Below are 16576 nucleotides of genomic sequence, written 5' to 3'. Positions count from 1 at the left end.
CGGACGCATGTAGTATAACCATCTTAGTGAGTATTTGTTGAAGGAAGACTATACAAATGATGCCATTTGCCCATGTGTTTTTATAAAGAAAACAATTTCGGAGTTTTTTGTACTTGCTGTATATGTTGACGACATAAATCTTATTGGAACTCCTGCAGAGCTCAAAAAGGCAATTGATTATTTAAAGAAGGAATTTGAGATAAAAGATCTTGGAAAGACAAAATTATGCCTTGGTTTACAAATTGAACATTTGACAAATGGTATCTTTGTCCATCAATCTGCCTATACAGAGAAAGTGTTGAAACTATTTTATATGGATGAAGCACATCCATTAAGTGCTCCCATGGTTGTTCGATCACTTGATGTGAATAAAGATCTGTTCCGACCTCAAGAAAAGAATGAGGAAACTCTTGGTCCTGAAGTACCATATCTTAGTGCAATTGGTGCGCTAATGTATCTTGCAATACAACACGGTCGGACATATCATTTTCAGTTAATGTGTTAGCAAGATATAGTTGTGCTCCTACAAGGAGACACTGGAACAGAATTAAACACATATTGAGGTGTCTAAAAGTGTTTAGCCACGAAAATTTTCATATTTAGCTACAATGTATTTCGTAGCTATATGTACTCTGTGTTGTAACCGGTTATGCCGATGCAGGGTATTTATCTGACCCACACAAAGCTAGATCTCAAACAGGCTATGTGTTTATATGTGGGTGTGCTGTCATATCTTGGCGATCTACAAAGCAGTCTATTATAGCTACTTCATCAAATCATGCTGAGATAATAGCAATTCATGAAGCAAGCCGAGAAGTTGTGGCTGAGGTCAATGATACATCTCATTCGAGAAAAATGTGGTTTAAAATGTGATAAAATACCCACAATCTTACATGAAGATAATGAAGCATGCATTGCTCAATTGAAGGGAGGATTCATCAAAGGAGATAGGACAAAACACATTTCACCAAAATTGTTCTTCACACACGAGCTCCGAAACAATGGTGATATCAATGTGCAACAGATTCGTTCAAGTGATAATATGGCTGATTTGTTCATTAAGTCTCTACCAACTGCAACTTTCGAGAAGATGGTGCACAAGATTGGAATGCGCCGTCTCCGAGATATCAAGTAAAGTTTCTATCAAGGAGAGCAAATACGCGTTGTACTCTTTTTCCCTTAACCAAAGTTTTGTCCCAATTGGATTTTCTTGGTAAGGTTTTTAATGTGCAGCACTCAATGCCTATTACAAGATGTGTGTACTCTTTTTCCTTCACTAAGGATTTTTCCCACTGAATTTTTCCTAGTAAAGTTTTCACGAGACACACTATCTATGGACCTCCAATACTGTGTGGTTGACAAATAATACATGTTCTACATCTATGCCAGTATTGTAGAGTTGGCACATTATTTCCCAACTCTAAAGGAATTGAAGCAAATGAGAGCGTCTGACTTCCAAAACTTGTAATTGCTGACTGTTGCATACGATCTTAGACATCTATTTGTCACTTGCACACGGCCATCTTTTAATTGTGAGATGTAGGGCGGTACAGGAGACTCCTACAAGCAACAAGAAGATATCAATTCGTAATAGTATATTTATATCTGGAAGAAGTATTTCCCTTATTACTATTCAGACACAAACAAATAAAATCAGCAATAGTCACAGCAGAAGAACAGCGATGAAAGTTGCAGTAGAAGAAGAGCTATGAAAGAGCTAAAGGGAGATAAAGAGGGATGTCACCGAACAAGCTGTTCAGAACCAGATAAAAAATAACACTGCAAAAAACAAAAGGTGATACGCTAGGCGGCTGTTGGGTTGCAGGGCGGTGGACACATATAAGAAAACATGCAAAGTCCAAAATGCCCAGAGTCTTAAATTTATTCACATGGAAGCAAGCATGTCAAAACAAGCTCTTTCTATAATATAGTAATTTTTAGTAACAGTAAGATTATATCTATGTTTTGTGCTGCAAAATGTTGCGAACTACGATAATAAGACGCGGATGTAGTCGGTATTTTTATTGTGGAGTACAAATTTATGTAAAATCCACTAAAATTGCAACAACTAGTAAAGTTTATCGTCATAAATTTTAGAATATAATCGGTTCAATGCTAATAACCTGAATGATTGAACTTACAGCTTTTAAATTTTGGAACTGCCTGGAACAATAATGTGAACTTACATTGTGATTCTTTTCCTCTAATGTCTACGCTTCATTGAAATAAGCTCAGTAGAAATCCAAGAGCATAGCCAATGACATAGAAAATCTTGGCATGATCACCTCTAATTGCTCAGATAAACACCCCTTCAGGTCAGTGCTACCATTTTTGTTGGAAATTTTTTCCCTAATAACAATAATAATCATACTCATATACGCTGGAGTCTGGACACCATTTCAACAATGCAACTCCTCTCTACTTTATTTTTATTCTTCTGATAAGGAAATAACAATAAGAATCACTTGCAGATTCCAAAAAGGATGGCAGTAGACAACACTATTTAATCTGAAATACAAAAATTGAGTTGGCCGGAATACAGCCTTTTGCAACAAACCAAATAATATGTTGCAATATCTTCCCTTTTTCTTTATTCAATATCCTGGGACATTGTATAGACTTGGAGCTTCAATCTGCAATGCTTGTTCTCCCTTCTCTTTTCACTTCTAGTAACTAATTAGCCCCTTGATCTCAAGTAATCTAAACCATACGTGTGACAGTAAGGTAAGATGTATTGGAGCTTTCGACAACTAGGTTTCACCAAAGGTGAAAAATACATTCATTCAGAGAGTAATACAGCTAATTCCACACACGGAATCAAACTAAAACTTGGTCTTAAGTACGCAGGTAAAATTTCAATAAGCAATGTGCTCTCTCTAAAATAGTACTCTTTAGACGAGAACTGAGTGCTCTACACAGATACGTTCCCGTTGAACTCCCATATAAATAGTCTTTCTATCATATATGATACAGAGCTTAGAGGACATAAATTATGGAAAAATGACCAAAAGAACAATGAGGTAAGTATCTACAGGAGACGCACTTCCAGGACCAACACCTGGTCACTGTAAATGCTATAATAAGGGCTCCTAGTTTTTGAGCTGTTCACCCTTTTCCCATTTCTTTCTTACCAAATATTGCTGGATGGACAGCATTAACCATGGGTAAATGGTGGCTGATTCCTGCTCCGACACTTTCCCATAGCCTTTGGGGCTGCACATGAATGTTAAAAAGTTAGTGGCAAAGCATTTTGGTCATCCAACTGAAATTGTGAAGGCAAAAGGAAACAAAGAGGAAAGAAGCAATATTGATCAGTTGTATGCTCTAATGCAATAGTTGGGGCAGTTGAAACTTGCAAGCAAGACTAGAAATGCAAGTAGATTCGCAGAAACATATACAGTGTTTGAACACATTCATGATTCCATACCAAATTCGTTATTAGCCTGCCCAATTATTAGCATGCAAAAGTGTAGCATTAGCTACGGGGACTTTTAAAGTCAATTGGATCCAAGAGAGGCACTAATCCAGGCTGCTGGGCCTAAGTAACAAACTGTGCCTATTCTTAGAGTCATCCAACTTTCTTTCATGGATAACTGACATATAGACACTCCCCATGATGTAGCCTAAATTGGGCCGCCTTCAAAACTATGTAACATTTTTAGATTTGTATTTTATCTTTTTCTTTTTGGGTTCTCAAATCGACACCCTTACCTCATGCTTCCCATCCTTCGTGTGTGCCCTACAAAGCATGTCCACATGATTCCCCTCAGAATCCCAGCCTAACTTGAACTTCTGTAACTTTTTCACCGTCAATGAAAGAAATAGGTAATCCTTGAAGAATCCAGATTAACACTACAGCGGAAGGTGTTGCATATATGTAGCATCACTGACGTCAAAAAGAAAGATTGATGCAATTTCTTGTCATCAATCATGTTCGTTAACACATCAACATCGAACATCGAAACATGCAAGGATGTGCTTGCTTCATAGTTTCATCTACATCTTATTGACAACCTTCTTCCTTCACAAGGTTTAAGCAATTTGCGCTTACTTAGAAGAAACAAGATAGGTAAACAAATTAGCAGATGCATACAGAAGGTAGTTTCCTTCTGCAAGTGATTCTGTTCACCATAAGATTCCTTAAACGGATGGAATATCATATTAATTCAGTTAAAATCCATGATATAAAGCTGCCATGACACACAATCCAACACCTCAAGTAGTTTCTTCCACATCCTGGTATGAGATATTATTCAGGTCACTTTTCCTTTTTACAGCTTAGCACTTCATTAAGATTCATTGAAATCATCCACAGAAATTGAAATGCTAGAAAACCCAATACTATATCTCTGTGTTTCATCTATATTCTGTTATGTTTCCAAGTTGATATGTTTGGTAAAAGACAATTTTAGTTCAAAAACATGTGAAAAACAGTGGGAAGGGGACCAAGGATGAAAAGGGAAGTCCCTTTTACATTTCAAACAAGTAGATCAAGTGGTCTAGTATTCATGGTAGTTTCAAGAGAAGAGATCCACTAACCCAAACCGATAGCGTCTGAACTTTTCATGATTCTCAGTCTCATACAGGTATCAATGAACATCCTGCAAGATGCCAATTAAAAAATTAAAAGCATGGCCACTATAAAAATTTAATCACACAAAATATATATTTAAATAAGATTCAGTTGCAAAGAGTTTACTATCATAAAGATCATAAGCCATAAGTGTAATGTAAACACAACCTCGGAACAGTTTACATGAATGTGTTGATTAAAAGCTTCCATGCACTAACTATAAGGACAAATTTATGCAGAACTAAAGGAAGTCCCAGAGAGAGATAAAAGAGAATGCACGAGCTTACTCCCAAGGCACATCACCAACAAGCATCCAGTCCCCATCCTTATCCTCATAAGAGAGTACATACTCAGATCCATGAAGCAAATCCTTCAATTTTCTCTCATTTAACATCTCCTTCCCTACAGCTTCATGAGATCCAAATTGACCTAGCATAATATGGAAATAGCTGTAATGAACCATGCAGAAATGTTGAACATAAAATGTTTCTAATTTGGGTTAACTATTATGTATATTTACTGGTTGAAATATGGAAATAGCTCACCAAGGGAAAAACTGAACATATTTTCGAGAGCAGAAGAGAGCTCCTGGTATGCAGAATAGGTTCTCAGGTCCACTTTCCTCAAATAAGGAGCACCATCCATGCTGACCTTAATGAAAAGGACAGTAGATCCACTTTTTCCATCCAGTTCGTGATTGTTCTTAGAAGTAGAAGCCAGCTTATTCTTTCTAAAAGATCGAATTGGTGGCCAACCCACAGCCTGTGCCCTGAAATTAGTGAACGATCATAATTATACAGAACATTTCATATAATCAAGTCCACCTCAATTCTTCTTCCTTTTAAGACAGACTTACTTGGTAGCAGCACGGTTTGAAGAACTCTCATTCACAGCACAAGGCCTCTCTTGAACTGCATTTTGTGTTATTGCCTCTTTTTTAGGCGGTTGAGCATCTGATGTCTCCTTTCGAGAACCTACTTTCGCACCTGAACTGGGGACAAATTTTCCCTGCAGACCAGATCAGGAAACTTTCAGTTAAACCGTTCGCTTAAAATATTCAGTTTCCTCAAGTCAAGACTAAGATTTTCACCTCTGGGAATCCATCCATAGCATCAGAAAACACTCGTTTGTTTCCAGTTAGATCTTTGGCTGGGTGCAAGGGATAAGGCAGCCTCTCGTCAAGCTTTGATGAGCCCAAAGGGCAAGGCTCGGTAATTCTCTCAGGAGACCGTGACCCAGGGAGCCCGAGCCTGAGCTCTGTTGCCTTTAGATTTAATCCACAGCCATTATTGTCATTTGATGTGGAAACGGTAGAGCTATCTACTGAAGAACAATCAGAAAGCTCCATGTAGTTTCGCTCTTTAAGTTCCGATTGTTTCTGGCATATGCTTTCTGAGGAGGCCGAAGAAGCCAATAGAGTAACATTACTCTGGCTTTCCTCCTCCCTATCACCATGCAGTGGTGGAGTCGTAACTTGAGAATTACACTCAATACTTTTCATAACACTGCTCACTTAGAAAAAGAAGGGGGCGGGGAATGAAAAAGAAAGAAATCATAAGCTTTTGACTGTTGCATGCATATACAAAATATTAAAGCAGACATTATCTACAAGCATAAGCCTTGAAGAATGAACCCTCGTATTGGAAATGAGCTCCTTACTTAATTTCTTGTAACTTCTTTATGTTCTTTTTTCTGAGAAACTCTTCTTACTTGATGCATTTAGATACCATGACTGGTATTCAAGTTCAACACTCACTCCATTCTAAAGATGAAACAAATGGAAAAGAGTTTCAAGTGTCATAAACTGATGATATAGAACATATTTTCACAATCAAGTCAACACAAAAGTTCGCTCAAAAACATTTGTAGGTAACCATCTACTTAATATCAACAGCTAACCTGGAACAGAGTGTGACCAATCTGTTGGAGGCTGGAGCCATTGTACAAAACTTATTAACTTAATTGACATAGTCTACAATCATAGCGAATAATGGAACTAAATCCTTTTTTTTAACTGTCGTGTCCGAGCCAGCATAATGGACTAATTTTTTTTATTTTTATTTTTGTAATAACTGTGCTATCTGGGCTGTTGGAAATCTTAAGAAAAATACTTGATCACGAACACTATAGGAATTCTTGAAAGCTTGAGGCATATCAATTAAGACACTGTCCTTAAAGGTATTTCACCCGGTATAGATGTATCCCTAGGATTCAACAAACTCTTCTAGTATAAAACTAGGAGCCAAAATCTAACAAAGATTAACCAAAGAAAAACTAGCGCAAAAGGTGGAAGAATTTGTATTCATCTCTTCTCACAGTAAAAAGCGATAGACTATATATAAGTAGAGGATCCAGACAAATGGGTATAGAAAGACCTCTTAGTAACGCTCTGGCTGAGGTGGAGCCAGAATTTGAAGCTTATGGGTTTGGAGTTCTAATTCTTTAAAGTTATTGGGTTCTAAATTAATAATTAATACATATTTGACAAAAGATTTAATACAAATATATGGTTCAGACCAAAGTTACTAGGTTCGGCTGAACCCACGCCCGAAGGTTACTCCGCCCCTGCGTTCTGGTAGACAGCCATAATGATGTTATTCAATTGCATTAATGTAAGAAATTATCTATGCTATGAAAAACTCCAACGGTAAGAAGATTAATGACAATAATGAAGAATCAATGCTAATAATAAGCAAATTGAAGGGTCTGTTACACAAAGTAATATTGGAATTATTGAGAGTATAAAATATAGTAAAGACCCATTAAGAAATATAATGAACCTAGACAAGAATATGAGTAGTTCTTTTTGATATATTTTAATTATTTTTTCAACATGGACCAGCAATATCAATAAACAACTAAACAAGGTACAATAGCAAGTATCAACACTGCAGTAGCTGCATGCAGGATACTGAATATTCTCTTCAAGCAGCTCTTTTTCACACAAGAAATTCCCCAAACTAAAGTAAAAAAGAAGCTATTTAGCAAAACACAGAAAGGAAGACGCCAAAAAAAAAAAAAAAAAAAGAAATTCCCCATTGCAATGGAAGCACCAAGAACAAAACATTTACACTATACCCTAAACAATATTTCATAATTGTAGAAAACCCCAGTTTTCTGTTTTCTGTTGATAAGCCATCCTTAAAAAAAACAAAAAGTGAAAGATTAGGTAACCAAAAGTCTCTTTATCTACAACAACTCTATGCAGCTAAACATATACAGCTGATGCTAATACAAAATGATTGAGACTCTTTTGAAAAGAAAAAAAAAAAGATTCAGAGAGTAATCAAATGAAAGAGAAGACATCTTACTCTAAAAAAAATACTACTAATTATTCCATATGAAGAAAAAGAAAGGAAATTAGAGGAACATGCATTGTGGAAGTTAAAGTAGAAGTAAAGTGAAAGAGGAAAGTTTATAGCTAAGTTAAGTAGTTTAAAGGAAGACAAAAAATGTAGAAACTGAAACTTGTTAGTATGAAATTTACTTGTAAACTGAAGAAAAAGATGAAGATGATGGAGCTGAGTAATTTCGGTTGCAGAGAGAGAGAAGCAGAACTCCTTTTGATAGAGAGTGGAGTAACAAACTCAAGCTTTTTTTTTAAAAAAAAATTTAATTATTACTTTTTGCCTACCATAAGTAAGATATATGAATATTGTCCAATACATTGCTAAATACCATTTATTTTTGTCCTGTTTATGTCAATACTATAAAATGTGGTTACGTTGTACCCTCTTGTTCATTTTTACGTTTTCACATTTAGTTTCTTCAAAGTCAGATTATATTGACTTTCACCAACATATTAAAATGTATTTTTTATCATATTAATATAAGGTTTGTGTCGGTGGTGGAGGAGCCACAACCCAACAAATTAACCCCTTTCACTGAAAAATATTATACCGTAGTCAATTATTATGTATTATATATATATATATATATATATATATATATATATATATATATATATATTATTTCTTCAAAATTTGAACACCCTTGACAAATATTTTGGCTCCGTCACTCGTTTGTGTATATCCTACCCTCCTCAGACACACTTGTGGGATTACACTAGGTATGCCGTTATTGTTGTAGCAATATGAGAAGAATTGCAACTTATAATATTTTTTGTATAGTTTTAAACATCTAAACTTAAATTTAAAATATTGAATTAATCTAATTCAATTTAGCTTCGAAGAATAGTCAAATTGATTCTGGAGAAGCGAAACGTGACAAGTGAACAGAGGAGTATTTCTCAACGTTTTTTATCAAGAAAAAATTTAATCAGAAGCCACTTCTGTGGTGGCTGAGTTGGTTGGCAGGGGATCTCCCAAATGGAAAATCCCGGATTGGATGCCACCTGGATGCTTTTGTAGGTCGAGCTCGTCACATGGGGTTTGCCTAATGCGCTTTACATCTCTTGTTTGGTTTGCAGACTATTACCCTGGAGTGGCGTTTATCCAAAACACACTCAAAGAGTAGCGGCTGCAGGTTCCTGTTAAAAAAGAAAAAATCAGATAGAGGTTATTGGCATAAAACATGGCTAGTTAAAAAATCACAACTAATATTTTCATTAATTTATAATAATTTCTAATTGATAACTAAAAATTAAATCACAATCAAGTAAATGTTAAAAATGATAGTGATAAGTTTGATCAAATGATCCTTTAATTTTAACAAATTACATTTTTGTCTGAGGGTGTGTTTGGTAAGACGGAAAATGTTTTTCAAGAAAATAGTTTCTTGAAAAATAAGTGATTTTTCTACTCATTTTCATGTGTTTGGTACACAAGTTCGAAAATGTCATTTTAAGAGCATTTGCATATACTCAAAGCAAAATCATTATGAAAATTTTGAATTCGGACTGCAACTTTTGGTGGTGCGATTGGGAGGTCCAAAAAATCAAAAAAAAAATTAAAAACTTTTTTGAAAAAAAATTAAACTTTTTTGGAGGGTGGTTGGGTCGCAGAGGGTTGTTGGAGTGTGTGTGTGTGTGGGGGGGGGGGGGGTAAAATAACAAAAACAAAACTTTAAAAAAAAAATTGGAGGGGTGGGAGAATTTTTTTTTTTCATTTTTTATAATTGTTTTTATAAAAGTAAATAAAATATATGAAAAAGAAATTGGAGGGAGGGGTGGTGGAAGGTAGGGTGGGTGAGATGGAGGGCTTGGGTGTGGGGGTTGTGGGGTGGTGGTGGAGGAGGTGGTGTTGGGTTTGTGGGTGTGGAGGGTGGTGGCGGGGGTGGAGCGTGCGGCGTGCGGGCTGGTTGGTTTGGGAATGTGCTGGTGTGTTTCTATTAATTCGGAAAGCTTTTTCCCTCATTTTTTTTATGGATATATTTTTCATAGGAAAACATTTTCTCCTATTTTGAGAAAATATTTTGGATGTGCCTCTAACTAATTGTAATGTATTAGCTAGTGTTTACTGAGTAAGTTATGTCCCTGATTCCAAGATCATAAATGCTATCAAACAAGAGAAAATAGAAAAATATTTTCCGTCATACCAAACACCTTAGTGTTTGTATCAAAGTGGCCCGATCTTTCAACTAGATTATAGCACTTCTAGTCAGCATTTTTCCTCATATTTGTTCAAATTAATTCAATCACATAGTTTGGGCTCCTAGAGTATGACACTTTTGGGGGCTTTCTATTTGATTGCATCGAAAGACCCAATGAAGTGAGATTTCCCTACACAAGTCCTGTTGTTATAATTTTTAGAATGCAAAAGGGCTCAAAGGGGAAAAACTACACAAATTTCTTTTTTCTTTTCCGTTTTAGCCTTTTCTACATCCAGTAAACGAGTCCGGAGCCTAAAGGATATAAAAATACACGGTATAAACCAAAAGGGGGTAGCCAAAAATTTACAAACCAAAACGGGTATAACGTGGAGCAGTCCATGTTATACCCCAAAAAAAAAAACCATTGTCAAATCACGAAAAAAAAAATTAAAAAAAAAAAAAAAGTTATAACGTGGACTGATCCACGTTATATAAAATTATTTGTATAACGTGGATCAGTCCACGTTTTACAATATATATTTGTGAAACGTGGTACTGTCCACGACTCACATTGTTGCCCTAATTTTTCTCAGCTTTCTCCTCCGCCGCTTCCTCCATGTTTTGAAGTTACAGAACTTCCTCTCCATCTCCTTCTCCTTTTCCTTCTCCTCCATTTATTTTCTTTTTAAACCCTGCATTACAGTCTAATTTTTAGAGCAACTTCTTCATCTTTATCTTTTGTTGCTATTTAAATTAAGGTATTTTTTCTAACTCATATACTATTGTATATTTATAATAGATGTAGATATGTGTTTGTCTTATATATCTTAATTGTTATTTTTTATTTGTGTTATTTTAATACGTATAAGATATATGTTTGTGTTATTTGTGTTATTTTAATTTGAACTTAAGATATGATTGTTAGAAGCATTATTATATAAAAGGTCTGATTTGTTTAGTAGCACTTTTGAAGAAATTTGTTGTTATGTTACTGTTATTTGTGTGGATTGTTATATAAAAGATCTGAATAACTAATTGTTTTTCATTGTACCTTTAATGTGATATTTATATAGCCAGAAAAGTGAAACTTAATTGATGCCTCAGTAGCCAAAAAAAAAAAGATACTTAAAATGTCATGATAATGCTTTATTATATGGGACCTAAGTCTAAGTGGGTGGACAATTATTTTGTCTATACCTTATAGGTATTAATGTGGTCCACTATCAGTGGTTTCTAAATAAGGCGTATGGAAGTTGGCTTTATCTAGCCAGTGCATATTTGTTCTGCTAAAATTGGAATAATATATTTTTTTTAATAGTAAGTTACTCCAAATAGATTGATCTGGACTTCATTTTTTTTTTTATCTAAGGTATGGAGTTTCCACGGGTATGCGTACATCCGGGCCAGAAGTGTACGATGTGTTAACACTCCAGGAGAAGCATCGATCACAGGCTGTGTGGGATGGTGCCTTGAGAGGACCGACCGGATGCCTGTTTCCACGCCACGCGGATACCGAATTTTGGAAGCACGTGAGGCGTCATCCTTTTCATCCTCGCATCCTTGACTACTTTGGCCTGTGTGGATTTAGGGGAGTAGTAGAGGTAGGATGTGTATCATATGATTGGGCAGCCATCACTGCACTTATAGAGAGATGGCGTCCTGAGACGCACACCTTTCATCTGCGTACGGGTGAGGCGACCATCACATTACAAGATATTGAGCTCATGTTTGGCATGATTGTTAATGGTAATACCTTGAATGATCTTAATGCTAGAAATATAAGTATTGTTGGGTGGCAACAATTGATCCATGAGCTTACTGGTTGGCACCCGGTCTGGATTGTTTTAATGGTGTTAGTAGGTTAGAAGTAAATAAATTAATTGAATATATTAGAGGCTTAGATGACATTGTTGACACCCAATTTTGTCCCTCCTTTATTCCAATTTATTTCCTTGGGCTTCTAAATTATTAACTAGCTAAATACTTTGTTTTCACTACTTTTTTATTTATTTTTTTTTACTATTAATATCGTTACTTTCATCAACATTGCTAGTATTACTTTATCACAAATTTTAAATGATTCGTCATCGTTTCGTTTTAGGATTTGTACTCGATAAATTAATTTTACTCTATTAAATCCTTTACTTTCTACATACTAATTACTATTTGTCTTCACATAATATATATTGTACTAGTTATTAAGTTAAAAGCCCAAAAATAATTAAATAGAGGGGGGAGGATTAACAATTTTCAGCCAAACTATTAGCCCACACTTTAATTAATTAGACCAGCCCACATCCCTTATTAGTTCGGCCAGCCCAACAACAGACCAGCCCAACGACCCGACCAGCCCAACTAAAACACTACCCGTTTCTACACTACCCGGCCCAACCTCTTTATTTTTCATCGATTTCATCTTCCCTAAAAGAAACAAAAAACCTAATCTCTTCCAACCCTAACAAAAAGAACGCCGCACTTCTCACCTCTGTTCTCCCTCTCCTCTCTCTCTCTCTCCCTTCCATTTCTAGCAAAGAGCTAAACCTTCTTTCAACATGGCAGAACCTAGCAGACCCCATTTTCGTGCAAGTCTCCCCACACCTATCCATGCGTATCAAAACCAAATGAAGCCAAACAGAGCATACCCGAATTCGAGCCAAGTCTCACCATTTTAAGAAAAATCTGACCATATCACGTGAAGGTCTTCAAGTCCGTCCAAAAATCTTCCAACGGGCATTCTTAATTCAAGATTTGAACCTTTGATTCAAATCCCGCCCGAAGATCTCAAACCCTAAACATCGCCTATAAATACATCTCTAAGTCTCTCAGCCGAGGAGAAGAAAATACGAATCCCTACTCTCTGTTTTTTTTTTAAGTATTTGGTTCAATTCATTAAAAAGACGGATTGGTGATACACGAATATTTTCTCTCACAAAAGTCTTGAGTTTTCCTCTTTTTAAGAATCTGGTCTTGAACATTTTAAGTCAGAAATCCTTAGTACATTTTTACATTTTTCCATTTTTGGATTACTACTCTAAACTCTAAGAACGTTTAAACGTTCCGTTCTGTCTGGGTGGACTTTAGCCGCGACAGCGATTTTGGAGCTCATTTGTGTCTAGTTCCAATCTGTTCCTAACGAGAGTAGATTCGCGACCTCGACGCCCCGTTCATTGCACACAAAAAAGGTAAACCTTGATACATCTATTGCTTTTAGTCTTTAGTTTCTGCTTTAGTTAAAACTTTTAGCTTATTCTGTTTTTTTTTTTTTAATTATGTAGTTTCTTTGTCGTCATGTTATTTGTTTGATGTTTGGGAGCTGTTAGGATAGAATATTAATTGCTAAAATGAATTTGAAAGACGTATACTGTAGTTTGGATGCTTAGACTGAATTTCCAGGACTTAGAATCTATTTAAAGCCGAATATACATAGGATATACAGTGGGTTACCAAGATAAGAAGAAGGTATACATTTGATATACATCTGATATACACACCGTGGTGTGTATATCTTAGGTATATTAGGTATGTGATTAAAACAGATCGACACTGAACCATCTCCATAATTGTCTTTCATCCGTAAGTTTAAGTTTTCTATTTTGATTAATGCTAATATGAAACAGTGGCAGTGAGTATTGACTATTTGTTCTTCTGCAATTTAGATGTTGCTACTGCACATAGTAACTTACTGAGTATTGTCTTTTTTAGCATAGGTTCTTAAGACTGGAAATGAAATTTCATCCCTCTATGTCCTGCGCTTCTTCAAGTGTGTTTGGGTTGCACAAGTGCTGCTTCCATGTCACAGATATGGGTCTAATTTGCTGTAACTTGTGTTAAGGATGGTTAAATCACATACCTAGTATTACTTAGATGTCGGATAATTGGAAGTTCAGCATCTAAACATTTAGATGAAGTATTATAGCATTTATGCATCTATGTATACAGGCCTATTTCCCCATAGATGCATTTCGGGTTGTGCCATAGTTTGTAATATCAACTGTTTGTTTGGTTTACTGAAGTCTATTGTTCTTGTTAAATTGGTTGCTTTGATATTGGTAAATGAGTGTGGGTTTATTGGTGTGTGTTCCAACGTTTGCTTGTGTGTCTCTGGAAATTAGATTTTTCTCGCCTCAATTATTGTAACAAGTGACTGTTGAATATTCCTTTCGACATTATAGTTTTATTGATTAGAATACTAATCCTCCTTTCCATTTTTTTATGCATGATCATCGCATACGAGTCCGGGGACTCGTCATCTCCCGCATGCGGTGTTGGGCTAAAAGCCCAACGAAATCTCCTCGAGTCATTCCCATCAGCCCATCTGCGGCAATATACAACAAAAAGTTTTACTAGGCCGAAGCCCAACAGCATCAGATTGCAGCAGTTTAGAAAAAATGGCCTAATCCCATTTAATTACATTTGCTCCCTATTTCGTGCATTTAACTTATATTGTACAACTAATACTTTACTTGCTTGTTTTCTTAGCTAGAATGAACCTTAATAGAATTAGTGGGTTAGTACGATGGGTAGTTAATTTAAAAGAGAAACTAATAGTTAATTCCATAGGCTTCATTCTTGTTTTTCACTTTACGTTAAAATTTATTATAATACTTAATATATTTATCTTTCTTAGAATAATTGATTTTCAAAATGGCATGACTATATATTTTGAGTTAAAAGAATCAAGATTCACTCTTCTATTTTAGGAATTTAAAACGTTACAAATCTTTACACAAACGTTAACTTATTTGAAAAATAAAAAGGCAAACTAGTTCTGTGGATAACTTCTTCACTTTAGCTTTTTTTTTAACACTTGAAACATGTATTTGTTAAAACAGCCTTTACATAATCTATATTGAACTAATAGTATTTCTATAAAAACTTTAAACTTTACTGATATTACTCTTATAATAACGCTTTTAAATTTGTTAGTAGGCATAACCTACTTTCTCCAAATACACGTAAACGTTACACATCCGCTTCTTTTAGTTTATTTATAACTAAGCTTTTTTATGTAAATCATTATTTTCTACAAGTTTTATTTAAAATAGCATGTTTATATTTCTATTATGACCTTAGCAATACTTATAAAAATATTTTCTTAAAGTATTATAAAACATTACATCTACGTTCTTAGCCTAATTAATTGTAAGTCCGGTCGGTTAACCATTGTTAATGGATTTTAGAGGATGCCTAATACCTTCCCTCTAGATTAGTTGAACCCTTACCTAGAATCTTAGGTTAGTAGAACTTAAAATGGAGTAAACTTTAGAAAATAACTTTAATTAACTTTAGGTGTCCTAATTCACCATAAATAATTAGGTGGCGACTCCTCACTTTAATTAACCCCAGAATTACCGGGATGTTGTAAACTATTTTGACTTAGGTTAAAATAGGGTATAACAGACATTACAGATCAGACCCCAGAAATTGATGCGCAACAGCGGGTTAGGTTGTACTTGCTATGGCTTTGTGGCGGCACGATATTTCCGGATAAGTCTGGTGACTTACTTAATTTAGACTATTTGCTTGACATGCGTGACCTTAGAGCAATGAGTAGACAAGCTTGGGGAGCGGCTGCATTGTCATATTTGTATACTTGTTTATGTCGCGCTTCGTTGAGGAAAGCCAAGGATGTGTGTGGATTCATTTCCTTATTGCAGGTACGTGACCTTTAAAATTATATAATTTTATTTGGTTGTCCTATTTGATAGTTATAAGGTTTTTATGTATTTATTTTAAATTTTTAATATAGGTTTGGGCTTGGGAGCGAATTATACCGATGCAGCCACCCCCCAGGGCCCTTCAGCCACACACGGCTCTTGCACGAAAGTGGACTCATCGTAAAGCTCGCGAAAATGAGGCACGTGTTGTGCTACCCATATGTAGGGATGTATTGGACAACCTAACAGATGGTCAGGTATTTTATCATAATTATGGTTGTTAATGGCGTTTTGATATAATAGTTACGCTTATGTGTAATTTATTTATTTTATTATTATGTAATTTTATGTTCTTTCTATCGTAGTTTGAGTGGCAGCCTTATTCAGAGGCCATCATTAATGGACTCCCTGAGTGGTGTCGGCGTGGCCGAGTTACTTGGATGGCGCAGGTTCCCCTTATTTGTGGGATCTATCGAGAGTTGCACATGGTAGACCGCGTTCTCAGACAGTTCGGTAGGAAGCAACATATTCCGGGACCATGTGCTAGATTGATTCTTTTCATTACAAACGTGACAAGCGATATGCTATAACAGTGGAGGATCACAAATTTTACACAAACGGACTTTTTGTGGGAAAAAATCGTCGACAAAGGGTAATTCTGGCCGAGTATGAAACTCAAGACCCAAAGTCATTATCAAAGTATTTTTGTTGGTATCGACGTCACTCACGCACTTTCATACTCGCGCACTTTCGTAGGAAATCCTGCGCATAATGTGGATAGAGGATACAAACACAAGGTAGGCAGGCATGAGGCACTGGTACGTACATTACATTCCATTAGATGTTTGATGTCTTT

At 35.7% G+C, this 16576-nt stretch overlaps 1 protein-coding gene across 6 annotated transcripts; it reads right to left on the bottom strand.

The window, feature by feature from the left end:
- Positions 1-981: 981 nt before the first annotated feature.
- LOC132604040 (auxin-responsive protein IAA9-like) lies at positions 982-8189 on the bottom strand. 6 transcript variants are annotated; one of them, XM_060317359.1, is made up of 8 exons: positions 8061-8189; positions 5664-6085; positions 5430-5581; positions 5119-5342; positions 4861-5002; positions 4540-4601; positions 3132-3213; positions 982-1560 (listed from the first exon to the last, which is right to left on the bottom strand). In XM_060317359.1, coding segments are annotated over exons 1-7 (1062 nt in total). In that variant the 5' UTR covers positions 8062-8189; the 3' UTR covers positions 982-1560; positions 3132-3154. The 6 variants fall into 6 exon arrangements, 5 of the variants coding, with proteins under 5 accessions (XP_060173342.1, XP_060173341.1, XP_060173344.1 ...); XR_009568624.1 differs by lacking the exon at positions 982-1560 and adding an exon at positions 3712-3792 and having other exon boundaries at positions 1821-3213; XM_060317358.1 differs by lacking the exon at positions 982-1560 and having other exon boundaries at positions 1829-3213.
- Between the last annotated feature and the right edge of the window lie 8387 nt (positions 8190-16576).

The sequence above is a fragment of the Lycium barbarum genome, chromosome 7 (assembly GCF_019175385.1).
Source record: "Lycium barbarum isolate Lr01 chromosome 7, ASM1917538v2, whole genome shotgun sequence".
Taxonomy (NCBI): Eukaryota; Viridiplantae; Streptophyta; class Magnoliopsida; order Solanales; family Solanaceae; genus Lycium; species Lycium barbarum.
This window is presented reverse-complemented; position numbering and strand designations above follow the sequence as displayed.

What these genes read in the sequence shown, in the direction of transcription:
- LOC132604040 (XM_060317359.1), bottom strand. An exon ending in GTTGGTGATGTGCCTTGGGA is followed by an intron (nt 4,602 to 4,860) that starts GTAAGCTCGTGC and finishes GGCATCTTGCAG; the next exon opens with GATGTTCATTGATACCTGTA. An exon ending in TTCAGACGCTATCGGTTTGG is followed by an intron (nt 3,214 to 4,539) that starts GTTAGTGGATCT and finishes ATTCATGTGCAG; the next exon opens with CCCCAAAGGCTATGGGAAAG.